Source organism: Stomoxys calcitrans, chromosome 4 (assembly GCF_963082655.1).
Source record: "Stomoxys calcitrans chromosome 4, idStoCalc2.1, whole genome shotgun sequence".
NCBI classification, from domain to species: domain Eukaryota; kingdom Metazoa; phylum Arthropoda; class Insecta; order Diptera; family Muscidae; genus Stomoxys; species Stomoxys calcitrans.
The window spans coordinates 25,179,669-25,195,677 of NC_081555.1; the positions used below are offsets into that span (position 1 = coordinate 25,179,669).

The 16,009-nt window shown below is 39.2% G+C and overlaps 1 protein-coding gene across 4 annotated transcripts in view; it reads left to right on the plus strand.

Moving 5' to 3' along the window:
• Nucleotides 1–16,009, plus strand: part of LOC106082913 (AF4/FMR2 family member lilli) — a 304,474-nt gene that overhangs the window by 238,225 nt on the left and 50,240 nt on the right. For 3 of the 4 annotated variants that reach the window (XM_059366841.1, XM_013245669.2, XM_059366840.1), the window contains exon 5: nucleotides 6,355–6,544. In XM_059366841.1, the coding sequence (XP_059222824.1) occupies nucleotides 6,355–6,544 (190 nt within the window). The remainder of the gene's footprint in view (nucleotides 1–6,354; nucleotides 6,545–16,009) is intronic. The other variant, XM_013245671.2, reaches the window with a different exon arrangement.

Below are 16,009 nucleotides of genomic sequence, written 5' to 3' on the forward strand. Positions count from 1 at the left end.
TTGGCATTGTTTCGGCTATGAAATTCTCTTTGTTAATGTTTTAAGTGTTTTCTGTCTGTCTGTCTGTGTGTTTTTCGAAGGCAAGCATGTTTCATGGTGGTGGTTGATTATGCCTGTATTAGAGTATGGCGGGTTTTTACACAATTTGCAATTATTTTCCAACCAAATCAAACAATTATGTTCTTCACAGAGCTTGGCTACAGCTTTACTTACACTGCTGTGTGTTTTTGTATGCTATGAAGCACACGCATACACCCACGCTCTCTTGCATTTGTTGGTAATTTGTTCTTTAAGTCTTAAATTAACAACAGATTGCTTACGAATTTTGTTTTTAAGTCGTACATATCGGCTTTGTTGTGGCCTTTTGTATTTGGTAACATAAGCGATAAATTAAAAATTTTGACAATTGCATTGCCTTAGCGGAAGAGGGGGAGGAAGAGAAATGAATAACGATATACCTTGTCAGGCTAAGAGTAATAATAATTTCAGATATTTCTACGGAGTTTAAAAATGTAATTTAATTGACTTTGGTAGAGTAGGTCCTGCAGGATGTACATTTCGAATATTGCCTTTGAACAAACACATCATTGTTATGATCCAAAGTATATCCTCAATTCCTTATTCAGGTAGGTCTTCAAAGAAATGAGAAATGGTAACACTGCTGATTATGCATTTAGAGCGCACAACAAGCCGATCCTAGCTTAGATGGATGTCCATAATGACATACAGCGAATCAATGTACGCATCCTCTTTTCAAACTAACCCAACCTAACCCAAACCCTAGTGTATGTCCTTTATGTTTCTCTTACCACTCTTACAGTTCCAGATAACGTACCATGTTTCCTTTAGTCCCTTAGCTTAATTTTCAATCAAAACCTCCTAAGATACACATGATTAGAGAACCTTCTGTTTTACCTGTCGAAAGCATTGCGACAGACCTTCCCAGGTTCAACCTCTTCCACAAAATTTTGGAGCCTTCACAGATCAGAATTTGTGACTTGTTGTCCGAATTGTTTAACAAGGTATTTCCTGGTTTTTATACCCTCTACCATAGAATGGGGGTATACTAATTTCCTCATTCCGTTTATAACACCTCGAAGTATGCATCTAAGACCCCATTAAGTGTATATATTCTTGATTGTCATGACATTTTAAATCGATCTAGCCAAGTACGGTCGTCTGTCTGTCTGTCCTTCCGTCCGTCCATCTGTTTGTCGAAAGCACGCTAACTTTCGAAGGAGTAAAGTTAGGCACTTGAAATTTTGCACAAATAATTCGGTCGGTCCGTTGGGATTGTAAATGGGCCAAATAGGTCCATGTATTGATATAGCTGCCCTACAAACCGATCTTGGGTCTTGACTTCTTGAGCTTCTATACAGAGAACAAAATAAAAATCGGTTTCAATCAATTAATCCAAATAATTTTTTGATTGAAACTGCTTCAATCACGAAAATGAAAACATTTTCAATTAAAAAATTGCCAAATTCAATTAAAAAAAATAATTGAAATTTTCAAATAACTTTTTGGTTAGGCTGAAAAGAGGGCGCAGATATTCGCCCCATGCCACTATGAGCATACACCTAAGCCAATTATCGGCTTGTTATGCGCTCTAAATACCATACAAGTAAAAGCGTGCTTAGTTCGGCCGGACCGAATCTTGGGAACCCAACACCATGGATTCTGCTAAAATATGGGAGCTATATCTCGCTATCGACAGATCTGAACCGTACTTAGCACAGTTGTTGAGAGTCATAAAAGAACATTATGTGCAAAATTACGGCCAAATCGAATAAAAATTGAGATTTCCAGAAGCTCAAGAAGTCAAATTGGGACATCGGGTTATAAGGGAGCTACATCAGGTTATAGATTGATTTACACTGTACTAGGCACAGTTGTTGGAAGTCATAACAGAACATTATGTGCAAAATTTCAGCCAAATCGAATGAAAATTAAGGCTTCCAGGGGATTAAGAAGTCAAATCCGATGATCGGGTTATATGTGAGCTATATCAGGTTATAGACCGATTTACACTGTACTAAGCACAGTTGTTGCAAGTCATAACGGAACATTGTGTGCAAAATTTCAGCCAAATCGGAAAAAAATTGTGGCTTCCAGGGTCTCAAGAAAACAAATCGGGAGATCAGTTTCTATAGCTGGAAGTCAAAGTAAAACACAACAAATTTCAGCCACATCGGATGAAAATTGTGGCTTGTAAAGGCTCAACAAGTCAAATCGGGAGATCGCTTTATATGGCAGCTATATCGAAATCTGAACCGATATGACCCATTTGCAATCCACAACGACCTACAAATGCAAAATTTTAAGCGGCTAGCTTTCCGTGATCGACCGCTATCGTAATTTCGACAGACGGACTGACATGGCTAAATCGACTCAGAATTTCGAGACGATCAAGAATTTAAACACCTTATGCGGTCCCAGATTAATATTTCAAGGTGTTACAAACGGAATGTCTAGATTAGTATACCCCCATCCTATGGTGGTGGGTATAAAAATGTTACCTTGAAAAAGAAAATCTAAGTTAGGAATTCCGTCCTATTTACAAAATCCTTTATTGTCTTCCATGCCACTCCCCTAAGTTGGTTCATGTCTGGTATATTGTCCCCACCTAAGTGCCGGTATCTGTTAGACGTGAAGATTTTACAAAGTCAGCTCGTAGTCCTATGTGTCCCGTTATGATACCAATAGCTATACTGACCTCCTTTTTACTTCCTTTCTGTAATAGCGTCGTCTTCTCACGATCTGGAACCCCCCATGGGATTTTCGCTGTCCTACTGACTGTTTCGTTGTTCCACAGGGTTGCATTCGCATTCGTCGCCCAAGCCCTTAACTCGGATTGCGTCGACCCGAAAGGCTTCGGGTTAGCCATGTTTATTGACGGTAGTCCTCTGGCCTTCACCGCCATATCGTCTGCCCTTTCATTTCCCTTTATTCCGTTATGGCCCGGCACCCAAACGGATTTTGCCATCCTCAGAGAAGGCGTTAATCTCCTTACACCGCAAGACTGTTCGCGTCCTTACCGTTCTTGTTGTTAGTGCCCTTGTGGCAATTTTATTGTCCGTAAAGATGTTCACACTCGACGTCCTCGAGTAAGCACCACACCACCTCACGCATTTCTTGATCGACGGATCTTCGCCTGCAATGCCGTTTATGGTCATTTCAGCCATGTCGGATAAGAATTGCGCGGTGTAGAGTCTCAAGAAATATAATCGGGAGATCGGTTTATATGACAGCTATATTAGGTTATAAACCGATTTAGACTGTGCATGGCATAGTTGTTGAAAGTCAAAGTAACACGCTTCATGCAAAATTTCAGCCAAATCGGATAAGAATTTCGCACTCTAGAGACTCAAGAAGTCAAGATCCGAGATCGTTTTATATGGGAACTTTATCAGTTAAAAACTGATTTAGACCATACTTGGCATAGTTATTGAAAGTTATTTTGTGTAAAATGTAAGCCTTATCGGATAAAAATTGCGCCCTCTATAGGCTTAAGAAGTCAAGAGCCAAGATCAGTTTATATGGAAGCTATGTGAGTTTATAAACCGATTTAAACCATACTTGCAAGTCATAACATATAACTTTGGGCAAAATTTCACCCAAATCGGATAAGAATTGCGCCCTCTAGTCAAAGTCAAAGCAACACTTCATGCAAAATTTCAGCCAAATCGGAAAGAATTGCGCCCTCTAGAGGCTAAAAAAATTATACTGTCTATCAAAACATGGACCGATATTTAAAAACCCAGTCGACCGTCACTAATAGGAAGCGCCTAGATCAATTCCTTCTAATGTTAGCGTACTTTCGACAGACAGATGGACGGATATGGCTAAATCGACAAGACGATCAAGAATATATATTGTATATTCTTTGGTCTTCATAGCAATATTTCGGAATAATAGCGCCCTCTAGAGGCTCATGGCAACTATATCAGGCTATGAACCGATTTAGACCATACTAGGGATAGTTGTTGAAAGTCAAAGCAAAACACTTCATGATAAGCACTGCGCCCTCTAGCGGCTAAAGAAATCAAAATGCATGATCTGTTTATATGACAGAAATATCAAAACATAGACCAATAGGACCCACTTACAATCCCCGCCGACCTAAACTAATAGGAAGTATTTGTGCAAAATTTGAGAACTTGTCTGAGGGACCTAATGAGGATTTGTCTGACTTTTACCCTTTTGTGAATAGATTCAGCACTGCGGCAGATTCTCGCATTCCGTAGGGAGAGGGATTATTTCCATCTAATAAGGGCAATGAGGGTTCTCTTCAAATAGATTGGTCAGTCCAGTGAAGTATTGCTATGTTGTCTGCAGTTTGTCAACATTTAGTTTTCATGTTGTATCAGATCGTACGTGTCAAGCTACCGAATCAATGTTGGCATATCAATGAATGTAAATCAGATTTAAGTACATGTACTTGTATGCAAAATAATACCAAGCCTATGGCCCTACAAACATTTTTCATGATTTTGGAAGAGCGTTCGACTCCGTAATGAATAAAACAATCTTCTGCAAGATTTTCACGCAACTGTTCCTCCGTTTGAGTCTCGAAACACTCTTCCACGATATTATTGGGCAATCTATTGAATATGCGGATGTTTATGCAACTCCTCGCGACTCATATGGAAGATTTGCCGAAAACTCTTCCAGAGGATTCGTCTTGAAGACCTTCTCACAATGCGGGAATCGTCTACGACTCTTTGACCAGCTCGTCCGCTCATCTAGACGATTCGTGGAAGATTGTTTGGCGATCAAAAAAGGTTTCCAGGTTGGGTTTCAGTTCTTGTTCGTATACACAAATATGTGTTATATTGTAGTATGTGTGAATTTACCTGCCACTGATGTAAATCTACATATGATCGATTTGTTTTCTTGATGTTCCATCTGGTTATGGCTCTGTGGATGTCGAGATGGCTAAATCGGGTGCTGCAACAAATCACTTGGACAGATTTCTGACCGTCAACATTCTTTCATTGATGGTATTCTTCAAGCCATTCCAAGATTCTTGTTCTACGATTGATAGTTACTACTTGGCTATTAACTAAACATGAATTAGGCTTAATTCTGTGATATTAGAGCAGCCGATTTCAGTTTCCTAAAGCAATATTTAACACTTTAAGTCATTCTGTTTAATATTCTACTCTCCCATGAAAATTCCGGCAAGTGACCATAATTGGATGATGTTCCAGAACATTAAACAACTTCAAACCAATTGGATATGCTGGAAATTATGACATGATGTCTTTTAAGGACATTAAAAACAACTGTCAACAAAAAAAAACAAATAGAAGCCAAAGAGCAACACACGCATGAAATCAATTTGTAAAAGTTTATTCGCGCAGTTTATTATGATTTTCAAAATATAAAAAAATCCCCCATCACTATAAAATTTCTTCAAAAAAAAAAGGATAATACCAACAGACACTAACAGCTACTCACCCTTAATCTCACAGATAATGGCAAATATTCAACATATTTTAACGCTTCAAAATCTCTATACTCAGCTTAGAAATCTTGGGCAGAACAAAAAAAAGGTTATGGTTCTTTTCTAATGTCCTGCAAGAGGAATCAAAGTCCTGAGAGAGCGAGAGACCCACAAAAGCCTTAAAGACTTAATTATGTGAACGAGAAATGATAACGTTTTTCGAATACAAATAATAACAACACACACACAAGTAAAAGCTATTCAACGTGGAAATCCATCCAACTCCAAATAAGGAAAAATAGCCAGCTTTTGTGATAGCAAAAGGAATGAAAATCCTTTACACTGACTCTTATCCTGCTCTCTGCAAAGAAATCCCCCAAATATTCTAAGCGGGTGTTAACTGAGTGATTTTTTTTTTCATTCTTTCATTTTATTCTATTTATCTCTTTCTGCTCTTAAACGTCCCTTACTGAGGCATTGCTTGGTGTCTGGCAAATTTGCATAATTCGTTAAAGGACATTTGTCATCCTTTTGCCTTCTTTTATTCATACCACACTTTAGCTAACAAAAACCCCTTAAGAGTGGGTATTTGCCAAAGAAAAAAGAACACCCCAACCAAAATACCCATTTGTAAGGATAATAAATTTGCATTTGACGTCAAGTGGTAAAAAGTGTTCAGAGTTTTGGCAAACGTCTTCTTGCACTCTTTATGCGATTCAATGGTTTTTCATGGCTATTTTTAAGCAATTTGTGATTTTTGCCAGTAGGAGATTTGATTTCAAAGAGTAAGGGAATTTATATGGATATACTTTGAATATATATCACTTTCCATTTGGCTTAGTTATTGCTGAAAAAAAAAAAAGAAAACCAAACTATATGATTTCCTTTTTGTTGTGTCTTTCTAGGTCTGGTTTCAAAATCGCCGTGCCAAATGGCGTAAAACTGAAAAATGTTGGGGTCGCAGCACTATTATGGCCGAATATGGTTTGTATGGTGCCATGGTACGTCACTCGTTGCCTTTGCCTGAGACTATATTGAAGTCGGCCAAGGAGAATGACTCTGTAGCACCCTGGCTACTAGGTATGGAGAACAAAAGTAAATGCAAAAATCATATCATACTACAATTACAATTTTTATTATTTAAAATAATTTTTCCCAAAACATAGAAAAATTGACACCAAACGTGCTATTTTCGATGCCATACGGTATTGCTAGCCAAACAATTCCATATGGTAACAAACAATATCGCTTGGTTTGCTTAATACCGTTTGGTATAAGCTTTAATACCAAGCAGGTATTGCTTTTAATACTGTTAAACCTGTTATTGGCCTTAATACCAAACCGAGATTGTTTTAATGCCATTCTCGTTATCACATGAACATTCCACTCCTCAATTAATTAAAATAAATATCATTACACGGATAGGAGAAAGACGGCTAAATATCTACTGGTATTATTTTATTCACATTGATTTTAATACCATGTGGTATTATTTCAATACTAGACTTAGATGACTTTATTAAATTCTAACAAGTAAGAGCATGCTAAGTTCGCCTGGGCGGAATTTTATATTCCCTCCACCATGGAACGCATTTGTCGAGTTCTATGTGCGGCATGTCTTTTTCGGCAAACAAAGAATATTGAATAAGAACTGTTATGCTATTGAAGCTATATCAAGTTATAGTCTGATTTGGACCATAAATGAATGCTGAACATTGTAGAAGTCATTGTGTAATATTTTAGTTCATTCGGATAAGAATCGCCCCTTGTAGGGGCTGAAGAAGCAAAATCGGGAGATAGGTTTATATGGGAGCTGTATCAAGCTATTGATCGATTCAGACCATATTAGACACATATGTTGAAGATCTTGAGAGAAGCCGTTGTACAAAATTTCTCCCAAATCAAATGAGAATTGCGCCCTCTAGAGGCTCAAGAAGTCAAGATCCCAAATCGGTTTATACGGCAGCTATATCAGGTTGTGTACCGATTTGCACCATACTTAGCACAGTTAATTAAATCGGGTGAGAATTGCGCGCTCTATTGGCTCAAGAATTCAAGATCCAAGATCGGTTTATATGGCAGCTATATAAAAACATGAACCGATTTGAACCATACTTAGTGCAATTGTTGGAAGTGATACTAAAACACCACGTGCAAAATTTCAGTCAAATCGGACGAGAATTGCCCCCTCTAGAGGCTCAAGAAGTCAAGACCCAAGATCGGTTTATATGGCAGCTATTACAAAACATGGACCGATTTGAACCATACTTAGCGCAATTGTAGGATGTGAAAGCAAAACTCCACGTGCAAAATTTCAGTCAAATCGGACGAGAATTGCGCCCTTTAGAGGCTCAAGAAGTCAAGACACAAGATCGGTTTATATGGCAGCTATATCAAAACATGGACCGATTTTGCCCATTTACAATTCCAAGCAACCTACACTAATAAAAAGTATTTGTGCAAAATTTCAAGCGGTTAACTTTACTCCTTCGAAAGTTAGCGTGCTTTCGACAGACAGACGGACATGGCTAGATCGACTTAAAATGACATGACGATCAAGAATATACAATATATACTTTATGGGGTCTCAGACGCATATTTCGATGTTTTACAAACAGAATGACGAAATTAGTATATATAAAAAGTCTCCTTCGTGTAGAATTGAATTAATACCAAATGGTATTAAAAATAATGTAATTAATATCATACCAACTGGTATTGACAAAGTAGCGTCTTTTTTCTATCAGTGTGGTCGAATAAGAAAGAAAACTTATAATGCTTGTAACTCCTTGATTTAAACTTTAATCTCAAAAAAAATTTAATTTCACCAGGGAACGGATACGGTTGATCCCTTTCTGCCCCCTGGAATACTATATTTAATACTTAGAAGTAAGAGTCCGAATCACCTATGTAAAGGACTGAAAAATTTTGAAAATGGCAGACAACTTGACTTGACTTAGAGGTCTGAATGTAAACCCAGATGAGACATAATGTTTACGAGGAAAATGAAGGTGAGACAAATTGAGGTGCCACGTTTCCTCAACAGAACGATTTTGATGTCCGACAAAGTCAAATACTTACCAATAATCTTGGATAGGAAATTGAACTGGAAATGCCACAGCCTGAAGCGTAGTAAAAAGGCTTAAAGATGTTCAGGAGGTGTATAGACGGTCCATAGGTTCGAAATTGGGCCTCTATCCGAGAATATTCCACTGGCTCTACAGGATCGTGATAAGACCAATACTTACTAACGCCTCAGTAGTTTGGTGGACGGCAATGGAGAAAAATTGCACCATAAGAACTGTACAATAGGTTCCGAGAAAATGTTATCCTGACATAAGCGGGGCGATGAGGACCGCGCCTACTAAGACACTGGAGACTATTCGGATGAAGTATGGGGCGTTGACCGCGGCTATGAGTCTTAAGGTAATGGGGTATAGATAGAAGCTTGTTGCAGGTCTTACCATAGCAGGATAATCGAGGCCACGATAGAAAACCTGGAGGGATGAAAAGAGGTTGTGGATCGAATATCTGAGACAGTGCATAAGGTCAAGTGCGAAGCACTGGTGCCAGTCGCACAATCTTAGATTGACGGAACTCTGGTTCTGCCTTTTGAAAGTTCATGCTACACAAATGGATAAGTAGTTTGGTGGACGGGAATGGAGAAAAATTGCACCATAAGAACTCTCAGCGAAAACTTTATCTTGACATAAGCGGGGCGATGAAAACCGTGCCTACTAAGACACTGGAGACTATACTAGATATCCGGTTCATAGACACACAGATGAAGTATGGGGCGTTCACCGCGGCTATGAGCCTTAAAGTAATGGGGCGTGGATAGAAGATAGTTGCAGGTCTTACAATAGCAGAATAATCGAGACCACGATAGAAAACCTGGATGAAAAGAGGTTTTGGATGGAATACCTGAGACAGTGCATAAGGTCAAGTGCGAAGCACTGATGCCAGCCACACAACCGTAGATTGACGGAACTCTGGTACTGCCTTTTTAAATTTCATGCTACACAGATGGATAAGTAGTTTGGTGGACGGCAATGGAGAAAAAGTGCGCCATAAAAACTCTCGGAGAAAACTTTATCTTAACATAAGCGAGGCGATGAAAACCGCGCCTACTAAGACAATGGAGATTATACAACAATAGATATCCGGTTCATAGATAATCCAGGCCACGATAGGAAGCCTGGATGGATGGGAAGAGGTTTTGGATCGAATACCTGAGACAGCACAATCTTAGATTGACGGAACTCTGGTACTGCCTTTTGAGAGTTCATGCTAAACAGAAGGATCAACGCTAGATGACATAGTGGGCCAACATTGAGCGCACAGGTACTCACATTGGTTTTCGACTGCATGACCATCACGGAATGCGTGAGGTGGTATGGTGTACACTCTAGGACTTCGAATGTGAACATCTTTACGGACAGTAAATTTGCCATCATGCTAGTAACAGCCAGGACGGTAAGGTCACAAACTGTCTTGGAGTGTAAGAAGGAGATTGACGCCTTCTCTGAGAATGGCAAAATTCGCATCGTTTGCGTGCCGAGTCATAGCGGAGTAGGAGGGAATGAAAGAGCAGACGATTTGGCAGTGAAGGCCAGAAGACTGCTATCAATAAACTTGGTTATGCTGAAGCCTTTCGGATCGACGCAGTCCGAGTTAAGGGGTCGGTCTACGAACATGTAACACTGTGGTACAGTGAAACGGTCGGTAGGACGACGACGCCTCCTTTTTGGAGATACGGATGGTGAGAAGACGAGGTTATTACCGAAAAGGAAGTAAGAAGAAGGTCAGTATAGCTTTCGGTATCATAAGGGAACACATGGAATACGAGTTTACTTATGCAAAATAGGTGCGGCAAGTGATAGCATGAGTAGGGTATGTGGGGAAGATGATGAGACATTGGAGCATTTCCTATATCATGTAAGCCGCGAAAGCCGGGCATTTCGCGGCTAACAGACACCTGCACTTAGGTGATGATACAATACCAGACATGAACCAACTCAGGGGCGTGTTGTGAAAAACAATTATGAATTTTGTTGTACGGAATTCCTAAGTTAGATTTTCTTTCTATACCCACCACTGAATGATGGGGGTATATTCCCCATTAATTTTGTCATTCCATTTGCAACACATCAAAATATCCATTTCCAACCATATAAAAATAAGTAGCAAAAAATTTAAGACGGTCTAGCCATGCCCGTCCGACTGGCCGTGTGTCTGTTCGTTTTAAGGTCATAGGCTCCTAAAAGCCACATTTTGTATCCGATTTTGCTGAATTCGAGTTGGGTTGTGCCACTCGACATTTTTCTTCAATTTCGCGGAGTTCGATCTAGATCTAGATATAGCTAACATATATACCGGTCTCTTGATATCAGGTCTTGGACCATAAAATGTGTTTTTATTGTCCGATTTCACCAAAATTTGGGACAGAGAGTTGGTGGGTATTCAAAGATCCGCCTGGCCAAACTTAATGCCTTTTTACTTGTTCGAGGTTACTTTTTAGTATTTAGAGCTCACTGGCTTAGGTGTATGTCCATAGTGGCATGGGGCGTATTAATATCCGCACCCTCTTTTCAATTTCCATCTATTTTGGCTGAAATTTGATACAAAGACTTCTTTCGTGCCAAGTATGATCCGAATCGGTCTATGACATCTTTGCAAGAAATTTTTCCCTGCCGGAAAGCGATCCGTTATTGAAGACGTATCTTGTTCCATGCCTCAGATATATTCTCAAACACGTGGAGTCAAAAAGGGTACTTGCAGATCTCGACGTAGATAAATCCCCGGACCCGGATGGCATACCGTCAAAACTTCGCTCGATTTATATCAAGTTTTCTCCGAGATCGCCCTTTAAGAGTTGTTGTACAAAAGATAGGTTCTCATAAGATGAGTATACATTGACCGCAGGTGTCCCACAAGGATCTGTCCTTTCTCCCTCTCTTTTTTTCCTTATTTTCATTGACGATCTACTGGGTCTGACTTCGAATCCGATCTACTCGTTCGCAGATGACAGCAACCTCTGTCATTCATTCTCATTCGACCCTAGACTGAGTCTTCGAGAGATTGAAAACAGGAGGCGGATTATGGACGTAACACTCTGCCAGGATTTGCTGGCCATTTCTCAGTGGCGTCGAATGAACAGGGAAGATTTGTATGCACGCAAGTGGCAGTGTTGTTTGATTGTCCCACAAACGATTCGCTGACACTTTACAATCCTCAATATCTATCGACGGTGTAGATATCAAGCAGTCAGATGCTCTTGATGTTCTGGGCATGAAGATACAATGTGATGTCCGCTGATCAAAACATGTATTCGAAGTATCGAAAGAAGCATTCAAGTGTTGGGGCTTTCTTAAGCAGTGTAAGAAATATTTCACTCCCGCTGATCTTCTTAATATCTACACTACGTACATCAGGCCGAAAATGGAATATAACTCGCATATATGGGCCGGAGTTCCAAAATCATCCTTGGAGCTGCTTGACCGTGTCCAGAGGTGGGCGTTGGTGTTGATTGGCGATGGTAGGGTATCCAACTCTGTTGGTTCCTTTGAACATATCGAAATGTGGGTTGTGTGACGCTGTTCTATCGATTCATCCACGGCGTGGGTTCTTCGGAAATCAGTCTTCTGATTCATGACTTGAGATTGTTGGTCAGAAATACAAGATTTTCTTTAAAGCGCGCACCGGTTTATAATCAATTGACCAGCTCATCGGACCATGCACTACCGAGAGAATTCATTTTTTCGCAAGGACGGTCCGTATGAGGAATCGACTTCCGGCCGATGTTTTTCCCGCTACTTACGACATGCAGAAATTCAAAGCAAGTGTCAATAAACACTACTCCCTCTTTCCGCCCTTCTATCCTTAACTAACCACTCCAACGCAATGCCCTGCATATATAGGGGACAAACCCTGCGTGTTGGTTGATTGAAAAAACAAAAAAATCAATCTATAAACCGATATATCCCCCTTATAAACCGATCCCCAGATTTGACTTCTTGATCCCTTAGAATCCTCAATTTTCATCCGATTTGGCTGAAATTTGGAACAAAGAGTTGTGTTGTGATTTTCAACATTTCACTTCAAGTATGATCTGAATCGGTCTATAAACAGATATAACCCCCATATAAACCGATCCCCAGATGTGACTTCTTGAGCCCTTAGAATCCTAAATTTTCCTCCGATTTGGCTAAAATTTGGAATAAAGAGTTGTGTTGTGACTTTCAACATCCACGTTAAGTATGATCTGAATCGGTCTATAAACAGATATAACCCCCATATAAACCGATCCCCGGATGTGACTTCTTGACCCCCTAAGAAGCCTTAATTTTCCTCCGATTTGGCTGAAATTTGGAACAAATAATTGAATTATGACTTTCAACAACCATGCCAAGTATGATTAGAATCGGTTCATAAAGAGATATAGCCCCCATATAAACCGATCCCCAGATTTGACTTCTTGATCCCTTAGAATCCTCAATTTTCATCCGATTTGGCTGAAATTTGGAACAAAGAGTTGTGTTGTGATTTTCAACATTTCACTCCAAGTATGATCTGAATCGGTCTATAAGCAGATATAACCCCCATATAAACCGATCCCCGAATGTGACTTCTTGAGCCCTTAGAATCCTAAATTTTCCTCCGATTTGGCTAAAATTTGGAACAAAGAGTTGTGTTGTGACTTTCAACATCCACGTTAAGTATGATCTGAATCGGTCTATAAACAGATATAACCCCCATATAAACCGATCCCCGGATGTGACTTCTTGAGCCCTTAGAATCCTCAATTTTCATACGATTTGGCAGAAATTTGGAACAAAGAGTTGTCTTATGACTTTCAACATCCATGCTAAGTATGGTCCGAATCTGTCTATAAACAGATAAAGCCCCCATATAAACCGATCCTCGGATTTGACTTCTTGAGCCCTTGAATCCTCAATTTTCATACGATTTGGCTGAAATTTGTAACAAAGACTTATATTATGACTTTCAACATCCATGCCAAGTATGATTTGAATTGGTCCATAAAGAGATATAGCCCCCATATAAACCAATCCCCGGATTTGACTTCTTGACCCCCTAAGAAGCCTTAATTTTCCTCCGATTTGGCTGAAATTTGGAACAAATAATTGAATTATGACTTTCAACAACCATGCCAAGTATGATTGGAATCGGTTCATAAAGAGATATAGCCCCCATATAAACCGATCCCCGGATTTGACTTCTTGAGCCCCTAGAATCCTCAATTTTCATACGATTTGGCTGAAATTTGGAACAAATAATTGAATTATGACTTTCAACATCCATGCCAAGTATGATTGGAATCGGTCCATAAAGAGATATAGCCCCCATATTAACCGATCCCCGGATTTGACTTCTTGATCCCCTAAGAAGCCTTAATTTTCATCCGAATTGGCTGAAATTTGGAACAAATAATTGAATTATGACTTTCAACAACCATGCTTAGTATGATTGGAATCGGTTCATAAAGAGATATAGCCCCCATATAAACCGATTCTCGGATTTGACTTCTTGAGCCCCTACAAGCCTTAATTTTCATTCGATTTGGCTGAAATTTGGAACAAAGAGTTATGTTATGTCCTTCAACATCTACGCCAAGTACGATATGAATCGCTCTTTAAACAGATATAGCCCCCATATAAACTGATTCCTGGATTTGTCTTCTTGAGCACTTAGAAGCCTTAATTTTCATCCGATTTGGTGAAATTTGGAATAAGAGCTAGAGTTGTGAATATTGGATCCATGCCAAGTATTGTTCGAATCAGTCTATAAACAGATATAGCCCCCATATAAACCGATCCCCTGATTTGACTTCTTTAGCCCTTAGAAACCTATGATTTCCCCTGATATGGCTGAAATTTGGCCCAAACGCCTCCATACGTTCCGATATCCCGGTATGGCTTCTTGAGATCAAAATAATTCACATACAAACTCAGTTATCAAGGGTACAGTTTCAGCAGAATCTTTGGTGGTGGGTGCCCAGGATTCGACTCGGCCGAACTTAGCGCACTTTTACTTGTTAGGTATGACATTTTCAGTACACAACCAGTATGGGAATGCCCCATATGAATTGTATTGGGTTGCCCAAAAAGTAATTGCGGATTTTTCATATAGTCGGCGTTGACAAATTTTTTCACAGTCAGTTATCAGTTATCAGCTGTTACTTTTAGCTTGCTTTAGAAAAAAAAGTGTAAAAAAGTATATTTGATTAAAGTTCATTCTAAGTTTTATTAAAAATGCATTTACTTTCTTTTAAAAAATCCGCAATTACTTTTTGGGCAACCAAATACTTCATAGATTTATCACTATCTACGACGACGCAAAACCGATTGGCCTTGCTGTGTTTCAAATGCAAGGGGGGCGGGGGCCTACTTCTATTCGCAATCAAACGCACCAAAACAATTTTGAGTATCAATACTTTATACAAAAATAAAACCAATTAAAGACAGTTGATTAAAGTCTGTTTAACAAAAACAATTATTTTGAATGAAGATTGGCTATTTATATTAAAAAATAGTTATTGCAAAGCTTTTATTTTACTTTTTTCCCCCAAAAAAAAAAACTACTAGCAATAATCAGTGTGGCAAAAAACTACAATGTATTCACAAAAACATTGGAAGTTTAATCACAAACATGCGATATGACTAACTGTGGCATACAGACAAGACAGAAAATCAAACATTTATCGGCATTTTAGAAGGCATAGGGAACGTGGAGCAACATACAAACTGCATTTGTGACAACGCATGCATGTCGTTGCCTTGTCTTATCTTGCCTTCTTTGTCAGTATTTTTGCTACCGATTTCTCTTCCTAATTTTTGTGAACAGACTTTGAAAGCCTGACGAATTGTCGATAAAAATGTTTTTTAAACAATGTCATATGTTGAAAATTTGAATTTCAAGAACAACAAGAGGATGAGAAAAAAAAAGACATTTATATCAGCAGATGATAATTTATGGCACAAGCAACCACCAACCTGCTGCTAGCATTGATATCAGCAACATCATTATTGCCCGCCAAAAATATTTAACACCCCCCTTGTTTGCAGTAGGCAGATCAGACAGACAGACAGACATATGTATCTGTGCTTAGATATCTTACAGACAAGACCGAAACTACCAAACGCCAAGGCATTTAGACAGTTAGATTGGTTGGTTACTGCCATTGGTACTTGACAAAACTCCTCCAAATTGTTATAAAAATACCACATCCACGGGCAAAGACAAATGCCAGCAAACCAAAAACACCAGTAGTGTAGTCATCACCCAGCGTCTGAGCAAATTTTAAGGGGAGGCGAATCATAAGGATATGCTTAGGCATAACAAAGGATATTTGTTCAAAAACCGGAAGTGTTATTCATTGACTCACTCACTTAACCAGGAGATGCGTAATAAAATCGACTTTTGGGATTAACAACCGTTCAAATAAATAATATTAGATGAGGCCTTTGAGTCTGTCTGTCTGTCTGTCTGGCCCTAGCACCCTTTGTGCTATTTGAAGGGTGAAGGATGCTTCCTTTG